Source organism: Eleginops maclovinus, chromosome 19, assembly GCF_036324505.1.
Source record: "Eleginops maclovinus isolate JMC-PN-2008 ecotype Puerto Natales chromosome 19, JC_Emac_rtc_rv5, whole genome shotgun sequence".
In the NCBI taxonomy this organism is placed as follows: Eukaryota; Metazoa; Chordata; class Actinopteri; order Perciformes; family Eleginopidae; genus Eleginops; species Eleginops maclovinus.
Window position 1 is genome coordinate 14,478,620 of NC_086367.1, and position 22,211 is coordinate 14,500,830.

A 22,211-nucleotide genomic window follows, 5' to 3' on the forward strand; every position below is an offset into this window, starting at 1 on the left:
AACTAAGTCAAAAGAAATGTTCGATGTATTTTCTGCTCATTTAGAGAGTACTGTGACCATTAAGGCATGTAGTCAGGGATGCAGTACATTTACTCAGGTATTGCATACTACACTTAACTTGAGTATTTCAATGTTATGCTACACCAGGGGTGTCAAACTCATTTTAGTTCAGGGGCCACATACAGCCAAATTTGACCTCAAGTGGGCCGGACCATTATATCATAGCATAATAACCTATAAATAACAAAAACTCCAAATTGCTTCCTTTGTTTTGATGCAAAACACATTTCACATTTTACAAACTATCTTTTTACAAGTTGAATTATTTAAGATTCATTTCCACATCTGTGTAATCCTTACCACCTGACCTGACACACCACACCATACAAACTAAAGTGGGAACTATTAAGGAAGGAGCTTAAGTTATCCCCCTGCCTCTTAAGTCTAACACATTTATAATAAAAAGATAAAAGTTGTGAAAATACTTTTTTTTTTTAATCATTCCGCGGGCCGGATTGGACCCTCTGGCAGGCTGTTTTTTGCCCATGGGCCGTATGTTTGACTCCCCTGTGCTACACCATACATCTACCTCCATAGATTTCAGACAGCAATATTTTACCACACTAATGTTTACTAGTTTACATATGATATCATGCAGTAAAATACTTAGTAATACAACAAATATTTAATACTGGCTCCACGTTGACATTCTTTTATTTTGGTAACATTCAGAATATAGGATTATAATTTAAAATGTAGAATTTATAGACTACGGTATTTTTAAGTTTACATCACTTCTTCCATCACTGGTTGTATTAGTGCTGTGTAATTTACAGACTATAAGTTAGACCTCCATTTAATCTGCAGCATGTACACTTCTTATATTACATACAAAATGCCATTAATTATTATAGAGTCTCTTATGCAAATTCAATCCACTCTTATCTCCGGTACTTCATTAATCTGCAGTAGCATCCATTCTGGCCTACTTCTTGATCAGGCTGCGGCTCAATACTCTTCATTAACTCAACCTTTTTCCAGGGAATATTCAATCTTCACGTGAGTCAGGTCAAGAAGGGCCACACAGCCGGAGATCCAGATTCTAATCATGTAGGGGAGGAAAACATACAGTCATACTTCCTTAATTGGCTCATATACCCATGTCAAGCAGGTGCTTATAACATCCCACATGTGCTTTTTTTCATAAGTGTGTGGCTCCTCCAACATCACCCTCCCCAGGCCCAAGAGAGGCGAAGAGGGCAAGTAAATGGATAGTCTGCTTGAGATCCCCTCTGAGTAATTTCACCATCTACGTTTGAGGCTTTTTAAGTTGCTTCACTTGGAGGAACACACCCCACCTCCCCCACTCACATACACTATTATATAAAAAACATTATTAATATTCACTAGAAATGACTAAGAGCAGGAGAGGTTTGCCATATCCAGATGGATGCCCCCTTAAATCTGTCTTCAATTAGCCTCCACTAACTTACATCTTCCAGTTGAATTCTGATTAGCTGATCTGGCAATTTACTCAGCCTGGCTGGAGAGCACTTGTTCCTTCTCCTGAGTGCAACCTAGCTGCTTTTGAGTATTGTGAACCTTTGATCAGTGCCCCCTTATTACATATAAAAGCCAATACCATTAAATTCTGCATTGCCTCATCTCCTTGTCCATAATACTTCCCCCTCTTTTGTAGCAAAGATCATAGACCCATGTAATGAAAAAAACTGCTGTAAAAGTAAAGCAGATGATAATACCTTTTAGTTAATATATCTCACATCTCTCCAGTGCGATTATGAACCTGTGGTCTGTGATCAGTCTCAGTAGCTAGCTACTTCCCTCTTGTGGCCAATCGGGACACAGAGACGCCTGAGACACTTACTGAGGTCAACATGTTCACTTTCCTCCATCTTGCATTTTTTTTAAAGCGAGAAGGAGGAGATTAGAAATGTGTATAACACAACAACTACTGGCATTCATCTTCAGTGCCTTCTACATGCGCCCCCCCCCCCCATCCCCCTAACCACCACTTCTCCCCCCGTCTTCGTAGAAAGTGGATCACCATGGGAGCTAAACCCTGGCCATTAACATATAGAGTCTTTATTTAAATCCCATTCACTTTTCCATCCATTTAGAAGAGTAATGCCAGCAGGTTACAGCGATGGCATTGCGTGAGTGCCTGATTGGGCTTCAATTTGATCATTTTATCTGATTGTGAGGTAAACAGTATCATGATGGATAAGATCTCATTACAATAGGAAAGTGAGGGTTTAATTTCCTGTACATGTTCCATCTTTATTAATGTCAGAGGCAGCGGGTCGTCAATTGCATTACGGGCCTTGATACCCTGGCTAGGCATCCTGCTTGACATAAACGAGGCCAGAGAGCCAGTTTAGAGGGATTACATTTGGCACAATCCTACAGCCAATTTCGATTTGCTTTTGGCATCAATACTGCATCTCAGGGTATAAAAATGTTTACAACTTTGAGTATAAAAACGACAGCAAAGAATTACGTGTGATGCCGTTTAATTAATCTACACAACTGTTGTCTCCTCTTGAGATGGCTGCCACAGTGGCACCAGCCCAGAAACAGTACATTTGTTGTCTGTCAAAAAGGAAACTACATAGGAAGACAGTGACAATCACACCCTGACACCACCCATCCAGTAACAGAAAGAAAGGAGGAACAAACAAACTTCAATAATAAACCTGTCAACACTCCAAACTGAATACCCAGGAGCAACAACTGTCTCAACTCTCCTCCCCTGGCGATAGTCATCGTAGCGGACACTCTCCTGAGAGACAGCATCTCATGTATCAGTCAGCAACACACACACACACACACACGCACGCACGCATGCGCACACACACACACACACACACACACACACACACACACACACACACACACACACACACACACACACACACACACACACACACACACACACACACACACACACACACACACACCTCATCACATCATCTCTATTTGTCCCATTATATCCTTAACACAGTCTAAAATACCTCTGCTGCTCCAGGAAGGGAACTGTGGAGTGTTGAGGGCTGTTGAGGTGTGTGTGAGCATAAGTGTGTGTCATCAGTGGCTTCATTACTAGCGCCGACTATTGCCTGTGCCTGTCGCTAAGACTCTGAGACAGCCTTATTTGTTTGTTTCCCCCGCTGTAATCCTCAGCTGAGGTTTGACGTTCAGCGCGAAGCCACATCTCCGTTACCCACAGGCCTCTGGGAGCAGCAGCACTGTGGCATGTACCGGGAAAAGAGAGAGAGACAAACACACAGGAGACTTACACCCTGTGCACCTGATCATTACCATGCTAAATTTATATTGATTGCTGTAGCTTAAGAGCTAAATGTGAGTTATTCCCTCGACGCGGCCCCTGTGTAGAATCTGTGGTGGTGGGCTGCCGGTAATCCATAGAAACCACAACATGTGCACTGTGTTTGGCCATAGATATGGTAGCAAACATTATACAGTGCCACAGAGCATTTATGTTAAGCTGACCACCCCTTCCAGCAGTCATTTTTAAGTGATGGGTTGCTCTTGGATTTCATATAACATGCATGCAGAGACTTAAAGGGGTGTCCTGGAGGGGGGGATGGGCAGAGGGTGGAGAGTAAGGTCTCCAAGATGTTCCAAGCTTTTCCTGCCCTTGCAATTGCAGATAAAGTTGTGTATTTGTGGTGTCTCTCCTCCTGCAGGCAGTCATCACACATATGCATATGTGCTTGCCCTTGACATTATCATCAGCAGATTTGTGCTAGAGGCCCCGAGGTAAGGTTGAAATACTGCTGAGGCTTCTGAGAGAGTGGCCTGCTTTAGAAAGAGTGTCCAAGGGCTAAATACGCACCCAGAGACGCAGGCAGAGGAAGGGAAAAAAGCTCTGTAACTGAACCTAACAGAGCGCCCCTCAGGGGACAGCAGTAATTAAACAGTGATTAAATTAAGGGGCAATGCGGGCAAAACGCAGACTGATTGACACTCTGCTGGCTCCTCTCTCTCTCTCTCTCTCTCTCCATTCTCTCTATTCCTCTCGCTGTCTCCCTACCTCGCTCGCTCTCCCTCTGCGGGTTCAGCTCTGTCGTGGAGCATTGCTTTCTATTGACCTCTAATTACTCACCCACTCTGAATTCTTCAAGGTCCAATTTTCGAAACTATTTTCTTAACTGTGTTAAGAGCATGGATCACTGCACATTTGTTTCTGAAGGGGCTGAGCTGCAGGACTGGAACATAGAAGTAGATGAAGAGAAAAAAAAAACACTTAAATGCATAGTGTCTTCCAATACTATCAATGTTTACTTCGGATAAAGTCACAAACTACAATCGCTCTAGCGTTGCACCCAGAGTACTATCAGTCTTCACTCCAGATACACTCACAAAAGTACAATCACAAGAAGCTGCTTGTGATTTAGAAGCCATGCTCATGCGGAATCTAAAGCGTTTCTCTCCTTTTTCCGAGCCAGTAGCCGGGCAGCTTTAGAAGTGCCTTATCAAATACTCTCCTTGGGGGGGAAATACTATAAATTACCTTTGGCGACTCCTTAAACCCAAAGCAAATAGACAGACAGAAGAGCTGAGCAACAGCAATAAAACCAGCTTTAACAAAACAATCAGAAAAACCAAGACACTGAAATTGCCTTCCTCCAAATGTGGAATTCTCCACACGTTTCTGGCTTACCCTGCTTGCCACAGTGCCCCGGGTCCTCAGGCCTCTATATAGATTTTTATAAACCAGGTCTTGTGCTTATGAAAATACCTACTGAGGGCCCTTAAACAATCTGTTAAGTCTTTTGATAGTGAAGAAGGTCCTCTTAGTGTGTAATACAAATTCAAATAGCTGTATGGAGATGGATTACAGGGCAGACAAAGAACAGCGGCCTACTTTAGAGGATGAGTTCAAGATGACAGGTATTGATTAAGTGCTCAATGAGAGCACGCCTATGAAAGGCCAGCCACCACACAGCTCATGAAAGAATCATAAAGCTCAATACACAAGGCGTTCGGCAAACATACAGGCGTGCAGTGTAGGCAGGAACACATTCGAGCTTGTCATATCCCGCGGCAAAGAGTTGACAACATGCTTGGTTTTCTGCGGTCAGAAGTCATAAAGAAATGATATTGAACTTTTTCTATCTTTTTTAAAAAGGCTGTACGTACCTATATATCTGGTTAACTATTGAAGGAGGCAGACATAGACAGCAGGCAGACTTATGTGCATTTGTGGATGTGGCTTTTGCCCAGTAAGACAGAAATGATTCCTCATGCCAGAATCCATTATTCTTTGGTTTGAGCAGCAGTTTGACACCGCACATTCCTTTAATCCTGACACTGTTATTGGAGTGAAAAGAGAAAGGGATGTTCTCAAAGATAACATGTGAATTTAATTTCTTGGTGAAACTGCGGAACTGGAAGACTTAGACCTCCCGAGCATAAATTGTGCAGTCGATGCGCGGTTGTCAGGGTTTGTGATGATGCCGTGCGAAGACAGCCGTAATCGCAACAGCACTGCCAGCCTGACCCACCTCATCATCCCTGACATTTAGCACAGCGCTGTTTCTCTCTCTCTCCCTGCCTCGCAGTAAACAAATGTTTTAACCCTGATTTGTATCAGGGTTACCAGAGGACATGTAGTGACACAAAGTGTGGAAAACTTCTAAGAGATGGGTGCGAGGAAGAGGAAAAGAAAGGGAGAAATACATAGAAAGAGCAAGGAAATAGGGGAATAGGGGGAAGAAGAAAACAGATAAAAAACAGAGAGAGCAGGGAGAGATCTGGCCAGACTGCCACCTAACAGGGGGTTTCTGAGACTAATCTCCAAGGAAAGCTGTCAGGTCTCTGCAGACTATGTTCTGATGGAAACTAGGCAATAAATGCTTCTCAAAGCCATCATAAATATGCAGCTTCCTGCCTTACAGTCACTGCTCAGACCCGAGTCCGAGCTCATTATCTTTCGTCTGTACTGGCAGGTGTGCATGCCAAGTCACAGGAAGGATCGCTAGAAGCCCCTTAACGTTAGCCTCAGTGGGATATGTGGCTCGCTTCTGGGACCAAAGGCCAGGCTCATCAAATCAAGACTTTCTTTTTCTATTGCAAAAACATAAGCAGCGATGAAAAAGACTTGAGTGAGGTTTGGTTACATTTCTAAAGCACTCAAACAAACCATAATTGTTCAATGAGCAGTAAGACTTTCAGAGTGAAAACCCAAACATTAAGTATGTATAGCTTCTATTTTTTCCATTACTGTATATGTGGCTCAAAGGTGGATCATATGAATAATCAAACAGTATGGAAACATCTCCAGTTAAATCAAATATGTCAAAAGGGACCATTCTTCAGACCCATCACCCAAATATTTCCAATATACAATATGAGATCTGTGAATAGCATTGACAAAAGGCACATTTGACTTGATTACCTCGTGACATTTCCTTCAATGAATGAAGGCAGTAGTAGATAAGGCAATCACTGCGCTGATACAGTGTAAATAAATAAATATGCTCATTTATCCTGGTCTCCAGAAAAAGACATAAGGGCACATAAAGGCAGGAATGGATAACGTCTCTCAGCAGCCAGCAGGTCCCTACCTGTCTGTCTGACAGTACAGCGGCGTGCCCTTCATTATCACCGGGTAATGCTCATCACAACCGCCGTGGCTTTTCTCCATAAAAACCCCAAGTCTCACTCACAATGAGAAATAGGGGAAGATAAGGTGCAGGAGACCATTTCTCTTGACATTCACAGCGGCAAACTCATCAGTCATGCTGTCAAAGGCACTGGTCTTGGCTAGTTTGGGATTTATGAGAAATAATGATGGGTCGAGAATAGCGGGTAAGGGCTTTGCTTTTACCTTTGGTTTGGTAGAGTTGTGTATTGAGGCACGCTCTGCATAAAACCCAATTTCATTTGTCAGTGACCCTTGCACTGATATCACATCCAATCTCACCACATTGGGAGGGTTTGGCTGGGCCTGTTTGAGTTGGCGCTGACATTTCAGTCTCACATGATAAAAGAGTATACGTTTATTCAAAAGCTAGTGCATTACCAATACCACTAAGATTGTGTACTGCTCTCTTTGACTACAGAATTCAGGGTCTGTGTTAATCACACTTTAATAATTTCAAGAAAACCACACATCGTTGACTAAAGAATTCACTGAACTGTGCTCTTCTGGACCATATCTGAAAATGGGACGACAAAAATAATAGCATGTGTCAAACACTCACATTTTCTCTTCAAACAAGTGACGGGCAGTGACAGATGTTCCCGGTGCAATTGTCTTTGTAAACCTTCCTGGACACTCTACCATTCACATCAGAGCAGTTATTGTGATGTACCATAAGGTCTATATAGCTTTAATGTACGTTATTAATTCCAAAGTCATTTGAAAGTGGTTTTCAATACTGTTGCAAGGTGAACATGGCTCAATCATAAAGCACATTTGCACAACTATAGATTACAGTCAGTTTTAATGGGTTCCCTTTGGGACCATACTGCGGGGATGTCCTCAAGCACCAAATTATTAGTCAATTTCAGATTATGAAGTTTATTAATTACTATTCTTAATATATCTTATTAGAGTGCCAGGAGATATAGCCTAACTACCTAAAAGCTGCAATTGAAATGTTCGACATACATTTAAATTACATATATTAATGAAATACAAGATTAGCCTCGTGTGCAACTTCAAAGTTCATGAACCAAACTGAAGGCGCACCTGCTAAAACTCAAAGTACAACATTGGTTATACCAAAGTGTTGTGAAATTACTGGACAAGAGAGTTTGGGGGCAATTTTGATTCAAGTATGTGAATGAGACCTCTCCAAGCTCAAGGGTACTCAGATCTGTGAGGAAATTAAGCCATGAGATTGTAGCTGAGGGGATGGTGTGTTGACAGCGACGTTAGCCCCTCAACACCTCTGCTGTATCACACTGTGCCTCGGTAAAAAAGATGGACAGGAATAGCAAATTAAATCTTCTTAATAGTAGCAAGGGATGTACAGTCAGGTTGCTTTGAACTTGCAGGATTTTACAAGAGCAGGACATGAAGCGTGGTGTTTTTAGTGGAATCATTTCAAGTGGCTGTGAAGTGTTTTGGTTAATGGGTATACTCCAACCAACTTCATACAGAAAGCACGGCCATATTTATATCAATTTGAAACAAGCTCCTTCACAATGCCTTCTGGCCTATTCTTGAAACAAGATCATGGGTCAGGTTTTATTCTTCGGTGTTAATTTGGATAGATGCATTAAATCCATTAAATTACAGACTCACCCAGTGTAAACAGAGTGACAGAAACACTCGTAGCTTCTGCTCTGAGCAGCCGGCTTTTGTTGTGGCTTTGTTGTTGCTTTTTCTCACTGGCTTTTTTTCCCCTATTCAGGTTCAGTGACACCACATTGCTTTGCCACAAAGACTAACCTTAATGTAGACAAAGCCAAGTCGGCAAATCTTTGCACAAGCAACATGCATCCACGCACACAGTTTTAAAGGAAGGAGGGACACAGAGGGAGCATGGCGTTTTTCAATGCATTTAGATGAGACCTTTAACAAAGGTCCCTAATGCAGATATCAATGAACCAAGGGACTGGGCTATCGGAGCGAAATTGGCTGACGGAGGGATGTCACCCCTGTGCATGAAAAATGATGGATCCCATTTGTAAACTTCTCCTATACCCTATCTGCCCCCCCACCACACACACACACACACACACACACACACACACACACACACACACACACACACACACACACACACACACACACACACACACACACACACACACACACACACACACACACACACACGGACAGAAACAACCCCCCCCCCCCTTTCATCACCTTCTCCTCCACTGGTTATTAAACAAGGAAGTGAACCTATGACTTTGCTGACAAATAACAAGTGGTGTGGTAAAATTGGCACTTTACTGGCCATTTCGTGCGACTGTCAGAGAGCCACAGAGGACCTGTGAGATTTCAGTGATGACAGAATAGATTAACATCATAGAATTTGTTTTTCATCTTCCTTTCATTTTCCATACTACTCTCTAAGGACATCAACAAAATGAAACCAATATATATAAACCCACAAACAAACAACTGAAGCTTCCAAAACATTAGATTGTGTGTGTTGGATTGGACAATCTACTGTTTCCTTCCACTCTTTTCCATGGTGGTGTTTGATTTGAGAGGCAAAGGCAACACCTAAATCCATCTAATTCACACAAACAGACCCCCTGCATTACAACATGAACTTTTTATACCCTGAAATAAAATAGATTTATGTTTCATATATAAAACCTCTCACTTTTTGAAAGCATGGGGCTAAGGTCTGAATGCAGACATCAACACAGGCCATGCATAATACAACAATTTACAGAGCTTGCAGAAATCATGCTAAGCATATAAAGTGTGATAAGCAACATAATATGCATACGGAGCATTTCTAAGGAAACAATGATATATTGCTAATCATCCTAGAATGAATTACTGCCTTTTTAAAAGCGGTGTGTTCAGTCAAAGGTGCTGAGGTTAATATAGGCAAACAGGCATCTCTGCATGAAGGCTTCCCGGTGGAATGCGATGGGCAGCCTAAACGCTGACATTGTGGTTTCAGTGATGGAGTGACTTCAGGAGGGTTTGTGGTCTGCCAAGGTTCAAAGCTCTGCCTTGAGGGTAAGGGGTACATTTGCTAAGTTAATCACATAATGAGGCCAATTTAACACGGGAGAACTCAGGTGAAATGGGAGCTGCCACAGAGCCTCAGACAAACGAGGCCCTGCTGATTTCCTCTCTGGACAGTCACTGGACAACCCACTTCCAGTCACGATAATCCTTTAATGAGTATTCACTTCAGCACTTAGTATGTTATTAATGTATGTACAGTATACGGGATTATGTGTCTGTATCGGGTGGTTTCATTTCGCAGGAATTTGCTAAACATCCAGGGCAGATTTTCATTATGCATTACTGTGTGGAATATTTTTGCAAGTTATTGACCATAAAATAACTCCATGAAAACATTTCAGGAAATGGTGAAAAAATACCCACTGCATTTTCCCATGGTGATGTCCTAAAATTAGAGCTAAAAGCCATTCAGTTTTTAAAACATAAGGGATGAAGGTATTCATTACTAGTCATGAGTATTAGTATCAATCTCCATTTTATTTTATATAATATTAGTGATTTATATTAAAACTACTATTATTTGTGTTTTCATGCTTAAGCAACTGCGTTTCTTCTTTACGCCAATGCCAAAAAAACTGGAATGTAATTAATAAATGCAGACTTGTTTAATAAATATCATATAATAGTTCTGTACACTGAGTATATTTGGCAACTTTGACTGTTTTAAGTTAGGCCTACTGCAAACTGAACATTTCCTATTTCCTACTAGTCACAGGAAAGGCAACGTGTTTGTCGGTGACTTAGTACAGAATGCCATTGTTCACGAATAATGTGTCAACAAAACAAGAAAACCATTGTGCCTCTCTTTACTGTGTATCAGTATAATATAGCGTAAAATCTGTTCACGGTAGCTCACAAAATCACTGGAAAAAGGCCAATTATTGCCAGGCTTAATTAGTTAAAAAAGACAATAGTTTGTTTCACTGCCCTTAGTATTCTGGGACCTGTAGTATTATATTAAACCAGGAGTTCCTGTTACAACCAGTACAAATTGTAGGTTGTTTTCTTAATCAACCAGGACCAAACTTTCAAGGATTGCCACTTTAAACAACACCCGACCCATTTGACCTAAACTTCTGATGAAGCGTATCAAATATTTCATGACATTGCACCTTTTCATCACAAACAATCATTTAGGGGGCTAACCTGCAGTCGGTTCTCTTGATTTTAACTGCTGCGAAGTGTTGTTGACGAGAGTATCTGAGCGTCCAAGTGCTCTTCGAGAGTCTACGGGAGAATAAATCACTCCAGCCGCAATTAGACATCCCTGAGTGCTTCCTACATACCTGTAACTTCACAAGCACAGCAGACCTGAGGTGAAAGATCGGGAGGTTATGCACCGAACAAGATGAATGGTAGTGAAACAGTGTATTTATGTGACATCCTCTTACACATAAGAGTGCTAAGAGCTCTATAATCTTTGAGAGTCCCCCCCCTTTTTAAACCATTTCTACTTCACGTACGGTTCGCAGGGTTGGAGCTTTGTGGCTCTTTGCTTTATGATACAGAAGTTTCTGCTTTACCTGTTCATCGACTGAGAGCCTGTGGGTGTGGAGGTTAATTTTAAATGCAGAACAGAACTAACCAAGGACAAAATATCTTGCTTGCAAAGCTGTAGGGCTACCATAAATGAAAAGCTGTATCACTGTCACCGGCGCAACACAAAGCAATTAGGAACTGCGGAGAGGGCAGTGCATTAAAACATGAATACATGGGGAGAAATATGGACACTAATGAAAGAATATTTCATTGCCATCAAGGGTTTATAAAAAGGCCCCACCACTCTGCCCACCACGATCCACTAATCTGGACGTAGAGGATTTGCCCAGAGTAAGACGGTCAAGGGAAATTAACGGCGGCACATTTTTACCAGATCATATTGCGATGATTTGTTAATAAAATGCAAAGCGACAGGCTAGATGTGAAACAGCGTCTAAAGCGCTGCCATGATTTAGACTTAATCCGTCATTATCCCGCCTTTGAAGTGACCTAGCTGTGCATGTTCCCACTGTGACCCAGAAGCACACTCACAGCGTCTTCATTAGCCAGGATGAAACAGACACACACGACTTTGATGTCCCATCCTGTCCACACACACATACAGATGCACACACAAACACACACGCAGGACGCTACACTCAAACATCCCGGATATCCTTATCACTGAATACACCGAGGCATGGAGAAACATTATGGTTTTTAATCAATTATGGCTCTCACCTTTGGGGCAGCACATTCATTACATATGATAGGAGCAGCTAAGGGACAATATTCCAATTGCGTGCTGAGATTGAAATGAATGAAATTGTATGGTTAGAGGGTAGACAAAGACTGCAATTTCGCACAGCTGAACATCCCTGGCTGGATTAACATATGTCCACACAAAAGGCCCATACCACATGTGATTTCACTGATATAATTTATGTGTACCCAGTGATTTATCATCTTTATATCACTGCGTCGAAATCAAGCCCAGATCTCCTAAAGAGGTCGGTGCATGCTGCCAGTAAATGATAGCTGTTATAAAAGTTTATCATGGCAATGAAATGAAACAAATCCATCAAAAAGGCACATGTTGCTGTCATGCAAAATGGCGCCCAATCAAAGGTAGTGATTTGGTAGGAAAAAAGCATGAACACATGCAGAACATGCATACAACAAAACAAGCCTTTGGGAAAAACTAAAACGACATACTGTTATTGAAAAATGCAAGCAGGAGGGACATTTTTCATGAAACAGAAAGCTGCATTCAGTTAATCTGGCTGGTCAAAGAAGCAGGGAGGAGGGGCTTACTTTGAATGTTGTTTATAAACCTCAAAGGACAAATCCTACTCATTTTGCCCTTAAGGTTTCAGAGTAAACACAAAAATGCCGTTAGAACTGGGAGTTAAGAAAATCAGGCTATTTGACAATATGATATATAACTCTTGAATGAATCAATATTTACTGAAGAAAAACAAACATTTGGAAGCTTGGGTAGGTAAAATGATAAAACTGATATATTAGGAACTGATGAAGATCTTAGGAAAGTGAAAACCTGATGAGAAAAGCCTTCACATTTGGTGTTTACTAAAGGCGCTTTTGAGGATGGCCCTGAATGGATGACATTTAACAATTGCAGTTGAGTCCTCAGAGTTTTATTTCTTGCCCATTTTTGGAAAATCTGTAAAACTGGCCAAACCATGTTGACGATCAAGACCCTGAACATTATATTGACATTAAGATTCGATTGCATTGGCTGAATGTCATCTTTCCTAGCAGGAATCTTTTAAAAACTGCTCCTTACAACAAAATAAACTCACTACGTAAATCAATGTATGAATATTGAAGTGTTCCTACAACAAAAAGTGTGATCCTCAAAGAAAGAACCCATCTGTGTATTTGGCACACAGTCTGCTGGAGTTTACTCCCTTACAAAAAGGTGTGAGCACCCATGCGGTTAGCTGCACAACACACATGTTTGCTGCACAGTGAAGAAGTAGATTCCTTTCCCCAGGCAATGGCCCGTCAGGCCAGACAAGCAGGCCGGGTGTTAAAGTGTGAGCCGGGTACACAGAGTAACAACAGGGCCATCTGCCCTGGGAATGCACACATCCATCTTACTGAGGACAAGCCAGTCTGGGAGCAGATAAAGGAAAACAGGGGGGTGGAGAGAGAAGGACAGGAAGTTAGAAGGGGACAGGAAAGGAAGCAGCGGGGAAGAAACAGAAAAATAAATAAATGTATACACATATGTGCGTGCACAATAACGTCGGTGGACAGGAGCCGCAGAGAGGCAAATGAGGAAAGACAAGGTGAGAGCGACAGAAGGGAGCGCGTGGTGTAACAGTAATGTAGACTGGTGGCACCATCTGCAGACAGTGAAGGCTGAACAAATTACATAAGCTCAATATAAATGTTCCTTTTTTTGATGCTGTGATCATTAACAGGCATACAAAAGTGAATATCTCACACCAATAGCTTATAAAAAAGGTGAAGAATTACTCAATATATGAGCCACATTCACTTTTTAAACCTAATATTTCAAACTACGAACCTCAGAAGATTATTTTTAAATGTTTACAAATGTTCATACTTCATTATGCATTTTCCAAAACAGCTTGCTACTCTCTTTTGTTTTATCAAGCGTGACACCAGGAAGGTCAGTTGAGAGGACAGCAGTAAGTCTCGGCTCCCACCGTTCATCCCTGTTCACAACCATCTGGATATGACTGCAAACACTGCAGTCAGCAATCTGGGCGCGGTGATATCATGTAGCATTCTCCATTTGTTTTTATTTTTAGACCATTTCCTCATCACTGTATAATCAGTATGTATGGTCTCACCGATATATCACTCTCTCCCCTCTCACAATCTCTCCCCCTCTCCTCCTGACTCTACATTACCTTATCATACTGAGAGCTTTTAGCTGTTCGTCCAGCCATTAGCTTCAGACAGTGGGCCGCTACCAGGCTGAAACAGAGTGCGGGAGATAGAGAGAAAGAGAGGGAAAGAGGGAGGAAAAAGAGAGAGAAAAGTGGCCTCCTGGTGGCTCTGGATGATGTCAGTGGCGAAAAGGTCTTTTTATAACACCACCTGTCCATCTTGCCTGCGAGGAGGCTCGATACAGGTCTCACAGCATGTGGAGACGGCTATATAAAATGACCTTCAACAATTTTCATTTCACTGACACAACATACAAAAGTTCATAGGCACTTTTGTCCTATTCAGGCTGTGACTGTGAGTGCCCTATAAAAGTTCCATAACAAGCACCTAACCTGAAATTGCTCTACTGCACAAAAGCAGCCAAATAGCCCTACAGAAGCAAAAGACCTTAACTTCAGCGGCGTCAAAAAATACTTTTTGGAACAATAAAGACCTGCTCTATCGTGTGAATAAATATCCAGTGATCCTTGTGTTGTTTTTTTTGGTCAAACTAGTGGGAGCTGTTTGCCTTTACTACAAAAAGTTATAGAAAAACCAATACCAAATCCCTTAACTTGCCTTAACTTTTCTGGCTTTGTTTTTCAAAATGCTTTGGTTGCATTTTTCTCAACATAACATTATGCATCTCATTATAACAAATTATTATCATACAGGATATTGCTAACTGTACTCATTAATTAACAGATCAAATGGAAGTTAATTGTATTGATTTTGTTTTGCTTTTGTTAACGCCAAATACTTAAACTTCTGAATAAAGGTCACCATCATATTTGAACTTCAAATATTATGCCGACAATTCATTAAGCTGGACAGTATAACAACTTTAAGTAATTTTCAGAGCAGAGTTTGTATTGACATTAGCTGTAAAGAAGCCTTTGTAGTTAAGTTACATCGATGAAGGTAACAAAGGAAGACTGTTCTGTATATACCATATATAAACTTTTATTTTGAGCTATATAGAGTAACACTAAAACCCATCGTTTATAATCACTGCAACCATATCACAGCAAGAGAATGGAATTAGGACTGTATGTGTGGCCATCAATTCCCCTGCGTGAAACAGAGCTGAAAGACTTTAGGTTCAAGCCTCCTCTCAGAGCAGAATGGTTGATTTGACATCACGTTGTGAACAATTGTTGGGCTGCTTACTGAAGCGTTTGAGCTGGTCAGAGTGCCTGCCATGTGAAACGCCTGACGTGTTGGTGACAGTTGGCCAGGTTTCTGCTCTCCACAGGAGAATTCAAAACCAAACAACTACTGGATACACCAAGGTGATCCTCGCATCAATATCAATCAATTATTCACATATTTTTGCTGGTCTTGCAAAAAGCCGCTCCATTGCATTTCACAAGTGCAAGACCAACATGCATTTTGTAGGAGGGAGCCCAGTTTTTACCCTGCGTTTGATCCTATAGTTGTGGTGAACTAACTTTCGCACTGTCACAGCGTGACACAGAAATGAGATTAAGTGGGTCAATGATTCTTGTTGTCTGCAATACAGCCATTAGCTTTTTATGGAGGAATACATCATGTTCTATAGTTAAAGTAACATACAGAGAGGCCTGTTTTATTCATTTTCAAATTTCTTTTGACACGATACCGGGGTCAAGCCTTAAACTTTTCTGCGTGCTAAGTGCACTTGAAGTGAATACATAACTACCATGGAGGAATATTTTTTGTGTGGGCGCCTCAGTTATGGTACTTGCTAGAGAGGAAGAAGCGACAACAGCAATAGTACTGTAGTTATACCAGCAGCTGTGTCTAGTGGCTTTGGCAGTACTTGAGGGAGATGTAGTTTATTATTCCTTGTCAGCCTCTCTGGACTTTTTCCTTGAAGCTCTTCACATGAAGTATAAAAAAAGCACCACTGCAATGTGTTTAATAGGAGGTGCTTTGGTTTGCTTTAGTACATTGCACACTCTCTCCCTCATGTTACACAGAAATATTAAATCTGTGCCCTGAGGTCAATGGCAACAACCCCTCATTTCTCCCATCACTGTGCCCTTGTGTTTTTCATAGCCACCACGAGGCGATGATTCATTCTTTTGATCCACTCCAATATCATTAAGTTATTAGTTGATTTCAGTGGATTTAATCAGCATAGTAATTCCTCTCCATGGGAAGATAAGTCTCTCTCAAGAGCAGTTATGCCGTTCACTATGCCTGCTGATTAGACACAAGCCTCCAAAATAATTCATCAGAAAACTGCGAAAAATAATTTATCAAAAGTGCTTCTCACAAAACCCGCTCAGGACCTTTGCTTCTTAATAATTAAACTCCGCAATTAGGCATCTTACCATGCACTCAGTGTGAGCCTCCATGTAATATTCATAACCATACATAATTATGCAATATATTCACTGAAATAAGAGGCCATATATTCACGGTAGGGCTGTCAAGAGGCAAGACATTTTTATTTGGTTTCTAACACTGTTTCATCTTATACATGAGCAGCTGGCTTCTGGAGACAGAAGAGAACGAGTACGTCTGGTCCTTAGCAGTCTGACACTGTAGCCCGTAGAGGAAAAAGAAAGAGAGAGAGATAAGCGCTGAGTGGAGATGCTTTCACCATGGGAACCACTAATACCAAAGTCTATCAGCTGGACGCAACAAAGATACACCTCAGTGGTATCATACATTGTCAACATGCAGGAAGAAAGAAGAGGCATTAAATTAAAATGGAGTCGAGACGGGGTGCTGTCTCGGCTTGTATTGTATGATAAATTATACATAATGCTCATCCCAGTATGGTGAATAGCTATAGAAAAAAATAGTCCTGAAGCCCTTGATGGTGCCTGAAGCAAATAAGCAAAAGCAGCAGTCTACAGTGGACACACTGTAGACAAGGTTGGCTTTCATCTCGAGACGCAGTTCAAAGCTACAGGCTACGCACAGAACAAACTGGCAATCAAAGCTAATGTGTAACTGGGCAGTGGTGCACTTCACAGAGCCTGTCGTGTCGAGTGCAGCGGAGATCACACGCAGACGCCTTTCTCACATCACAATGGTTGATTTTCAACACGTGGCCTTTGGAACTTGTTATTTTTTCCCCATGTAAATGTATTTTTTCTAAAAGAAACGCATTGCATTTGGGAGCTGCCATCATTCGAAGGCCTTTCATGACATGTATATGATGAATGAGAATAAAGGCATATTTTCCCTCAACTTTACTGTAGTTAACAAAGGCTCTCATTCCCCCTGAGCGGAGCCATCCCCAAGGATACCATTTGCTCGACAAGGATGAGTGACTAAAGCAGAGGATAAATATGTATTCTGTATCATAAGACGTATTGTAGTGGACTAACAACCGTACAACATGTGATTGCTTTAGTGCCATACATATCATGAAGCTCTTTGTGGAGGTATATCATAAGCACTTAATATCCAGACCGAGCATCTGTAATGTAAAAATAAAGTTGTTGTAATATATAACATGGGACATGCTGTAAGCCCACATAGTTAATGAACCCTGCTGTGCGTAATGCAAACAAAGCTCTACTCCACTCTGCATTGTGTTTGCAATATTTGCGATTACAAGTTGACTCAATGAGATATCAAAGTATATGATTTAGTACATACCTTTCAAATAAATGTTTATGTGTCATTTTTCCTGCAAATGACAAAATTTAAGTGTCAAACCATCCTCTTAAAGACTTCTTATAGTACCAAACAAAACCAGTGTGTTTTTCTATCCCTGTCATAAGCTGCATGGCAAAACAATGACCTTTTTCGATATGACACAATTTTACTGTCGGTATAATACAGATGTGATTAACATAAATAAGACTTAAAGTCAAATAGGCGTAAAGGTCGTCACTCAGGACTAGTCTCCGGTCCGCGAGGTGATTTACAACAACTTAATTTGACTGTGTGGTGTAATTTATCTGTGACAGAGCAAGCCATGCAACTCCCAGCATGTCTTGCACACGTATAGGCGACAATATGCCATGACTGCACACATCTCATATCTACCCAATCAGTCAAGATGCTTTACAACTTCTGTCAGAAGCCCTAACAGTTCTCGTAAATTACAAAGCCATTGTACGTGGTGCCAGTAACTTTTGAAGGAGAATCTCCAGCCAAACTGAACCCCGTAGTATCTCTCACTTTTACATGTGGGAGTTAAGACAGAACATCCCTGGTAAAGTATATGAAGGAGAAAGTACTTTGATGGTAGATTTGCTTTAAGAACAGTGTTCCTATTTTCACTGCACTGACAAATTCCTTAAAATGGACCATATTTTGCTTTTTAGGGTTTTCCGTTTTCATGCATGTTAATGGTCTGCAAATCCTAAAATCCCAAAGCTCCCTCCAGAGGTAGTTGCACTCCTCCCGTGAAATGCCTCCATTGGACTTTGTTTTTTTACTTCTGTAACACAGTAACATCACTATGTACATCACTGGCACCTCTATTGGCTAGCGCTCCAACATTTTATGTGATAGGCTAGGGGGCGGGACTTCGCTAATGGTGCGTTCACACTGGAAGCTAACCAGTCAGAGCAGACTACACTGAAAAAATGTGAACGTTGACCTTAATTACATGTATTCTGTCAACAGATCACACATAATTGTATTACATTGGGTGAAAGCAATACTATTTAGTTGAAATAGAAAGTATCAGGTTCAACTTAATAGTATTGCTTTCAAATAACCTAATACAATTGTGTGTGATCCGTGGAGATAACACATTTGATTAAAGTCATCTTTTCAGTTTTTTCAGTCTAGGCTCTGGTTTCAGACAGAGGGTGAAAAGAGGTGCTGCAGCACAGGCAGTATGAGAATAATAAAGACCTTTTGGTACATTAAAGCATGTAAACATGTCACAGTAGAGGCACTAAATACAAATACGAACCTGAAATTAGCATAATATGTCCTGTTTTAAGGATAAAAACTGTCGCAGATATTGAAATATTGTTGCAAAGCAGATGGCAGACAGGATGATTCTGTTAAAGATCACTTGTATTTCCTTTCACATCCCACTTCCCTCCTCTCCAGCTCTGACTCTGCTGTTAAGCTTTGCATCTGTATCATCTACAGATATACGGTGAAGGCTAGGGAATGTGAGGCATGAACGATGCAGAACCGTTCATAAACCGTAACAATATAAGGCGATGGGGACAGAAAACGAGTATGTGAGCCTGGAGTGTGCAAGCAATAATGTGCTGTGATTTATCTCAAATGCCCCCTGCAGTGTCCATTGATATTCTGCAGGGAAATCACAGGCAGTACAAGAGAGTACAAGGACAGATCTCAACCTGTAGTGCTATCAGTAGTAGGATAATTGAAAGAAAATATGTGTACATGCGAAGAAATCATGCACGTATGAGGCAAAACCCTTGCAGTGAAGTGCTATCTGTTAGGTACCTCTGCCCATGTATCTGTCAATGCATTTGTGTACTCCTATGAGCATGGATGACACATGAGCAAAGTAAGGAGCCTGCTGTTAGCACAGGATGCAGTGATTTTCCAGGTTTCACACTGACAGGGCGAAGCTCAGATTGAAGGGCAGACAGTGATAACCACGTGCAGGGACTCACATCCAGTTCCATTTAGCCACCTTTGGAATTTTCCCAAGGAACAATTGAGGATGCTTCAACCCCAAAGCCTATGTTTTGCCGGCAATTACAATGAAATTGTCTGAACCAGCTGAAAGGCATATTCTCCAAAGGAGAATGTCAAGTTCACATCATTGCCTTGGTTTGTGTTTTAAAACTATGTTATCTATTTTTCCCCCATAATCAAATGCGTATAGCACTTATTTTGTGTTTTTGTCAGATGTGTTCTTCTCTAGATCAATCAAATAAAAGTCAGACCATGCAATTCTAAATAAAATGGATTTTCGTAGTAACAAGGTACAGCTCCCATTCTGTCTGAGTGGTTCCAAATTACAAACGACATGGGAAATATAAAGAGTAGTGAATAATCCCCGGCTCTCAGCATGGCACACCTTGATGTGCAGGTGCCTTTAATACTAGAATAAGTCATCTGAGATTGGGGAGGCAAGAAACCCAGTCAACCAGATGGTCTCCATAAAGCATGGCGCAAAGCTGTCCCAGATGTTGAGAGGTGGTTGTGGATCCGGTGACATGCAATGTGAGGGAGGAACTGGTAATGCAGAGTGTATTAGTGGTCTCTTTATGGGTGTATTAGGTGCTGCGGAGGGGAACGCAGGGGCCACCGCTGCTGCTGCCAGTGAGCTACTACCGGGCTTTATGCTTTGATGAACCTACCCTTGAAAAACCGGGACACCCGTGACCGTATTCTGCAGAGCCTGGAACACACTTCCCACTCTCTAGCCTCCTGGAAAACATAAATCAGTTTCTCATATCATCATCTAGTCATATTCAATGCATATGCAGCTCTAATCGGTAAATCTGTCAGCTTTCTCACCTTTTAGTGATATATCAGATTCGTAATACTCTCCCACATATGCAGTAAATCTCTGACAAAGCCTATGTTTCTTAAAATTCAAAGACAAGGCTGCACAGAGCAGAGAACTTCACTTAAAAACGGACCCAGAAAGCGGAGTAGTGGTTCAGTTTAGGGATGTGCGCTGTGCTTAAAGCATCAGTGCATTCCAACGTGTCTCTCCTTACCACTAAACAGTGGTCCAGACAGGAAACCAGAATACATTTCCCCCAGTTCATTGTCCCCGCTGAGGACTAGCAGAACATCTCAGTCTGATTAATGGCTGTACACTGTCTAATGAACAGTAATTGAATGGTATAATGCAGTAGGTCCTTAAAAGCCCAGAGGAGTCGTCTTCCTCTGCCTGGCTCTGGAAATGCAAGGCGGTGACATTGTCTAGAGTTGATTATAGTTGACCTTGCATGGAGAGAATGAGGCCTCTGAAACGGCTAACCTAAGCTTCAGGGAATAGGAGCACGTAAAAACAGCTGAAAGACAAATGAAATGGACTTGCTTTGGAAAAGGGAAAGGATGGATCAATGCGGGGCTCAATAATGATTCGATTCTTTATCACAAAATTCTTAAGAAGAGGAAGACAATTGATCAAACTTCCCTAGTCATATTGGCATTTCTAACAATATTAATTAAGAAAAAATGCTTAGCTCACTGGTTGATAAATCAGCCAATATAGTTAAATCAAAACAAATGATAGTTGTAAACACAATACCCGCACAAGTGAGTACAAATCTACCCTTGTCCACATTTCCTCAATGTGTATGACATCTACAACATAGACAGTCCCCCCTTATGAAATCAATCACCTCCTTAACAGAGTGCACTCTAAAGGAAAACCCAACCTTCAGACAGCCCAACAAAAGTCAGTCAAGTGATTATAAGAAAAGCTTTGATAAATGTGCATCAGGCTCCACCCCGCCATCCTTTGCTCCCCTTCCACTGAGATAGCCTGCCTTCACTCCCAGCGGACATGTCCACTTGGCAGAGATGCTGAATCTCGTTATTCTTTATTTGGCCCGGACCACACAGGTCAATATCACACGCACACAACTGCCTCACCGGTGTACTGTCTGCAAAATGTATTCACTATTTAAATTCAATGCTATAAATCATTTAAAGCTTGGGCTGAAAATGTAATCATGTAATTGAATTTGGTCATCAATATCTACTATATACATGCACATATACGGAGTGCACAGGGCATTTCGCGAGGACGTATGAGCGCTGGAGTGGGAGGAAATCTGTCCAAACTCAGCTCAAAGTATGAGTCATAGCAGTGCAGTTATTCCTCATTATTATTCACAACCCTCTAAACGATGATGTTGCCGACAACGAGACAGCGAGAGTCTGTTAGGACTCAAAGAGAAAATAGGAGAGTGAGCATCAACGAATGGTAAGTCTAACCTGCGGCATTGTTATTTCTGGTCTGAGGACAAGTCTTATGATATACTGGAAACATAAATGAGCTTACAACAAAATTGCTACAAAAGTTAAGTTGAAATCATGTATTTTTAATTTCTAGTAAGTTTTCATAGTTTTAAGGTAAAATGTAGCTCCGATACAACATGGACAATTCTAGTGTTGAAATAAAATAAATATGTTGCTTAAGATGTGTTCCTGCAACTTCAGAGCTTGAAACAAAAATCCTACC

The 22,211-nt window shown here is 41.3% G+C and overlaps 1 protein-coding gene across 3 annotated transcripts in view; it reads right to left on the bottom strand.

Annotated features, from left to right (window-relative positions):
• Positions 1-903: 903 nt before the first annotated feature.
• The window catches only part of LOC134881873 (doublecortin domain-containing protein 2), a 31,498-nt gene continuing 10,190 nt past the window's right edge, over positions 904-22,211 (bottom strand). For all 3 annotated transcript variants that reach the window (XM_063909467.1, XM_063909465.1, XM_063909466.1), the window contains one exon: positions 904-1,102. In XM_063909467.1, the coding sequence (XP_063765537.1) occupies positions 1,070-1,102 (33 nt within the window). In that variant the 3' untranslated portion in view covers positions 904-1,069. The remainder of the gene's footprint in view (positions 1,103-22,211) is intronic.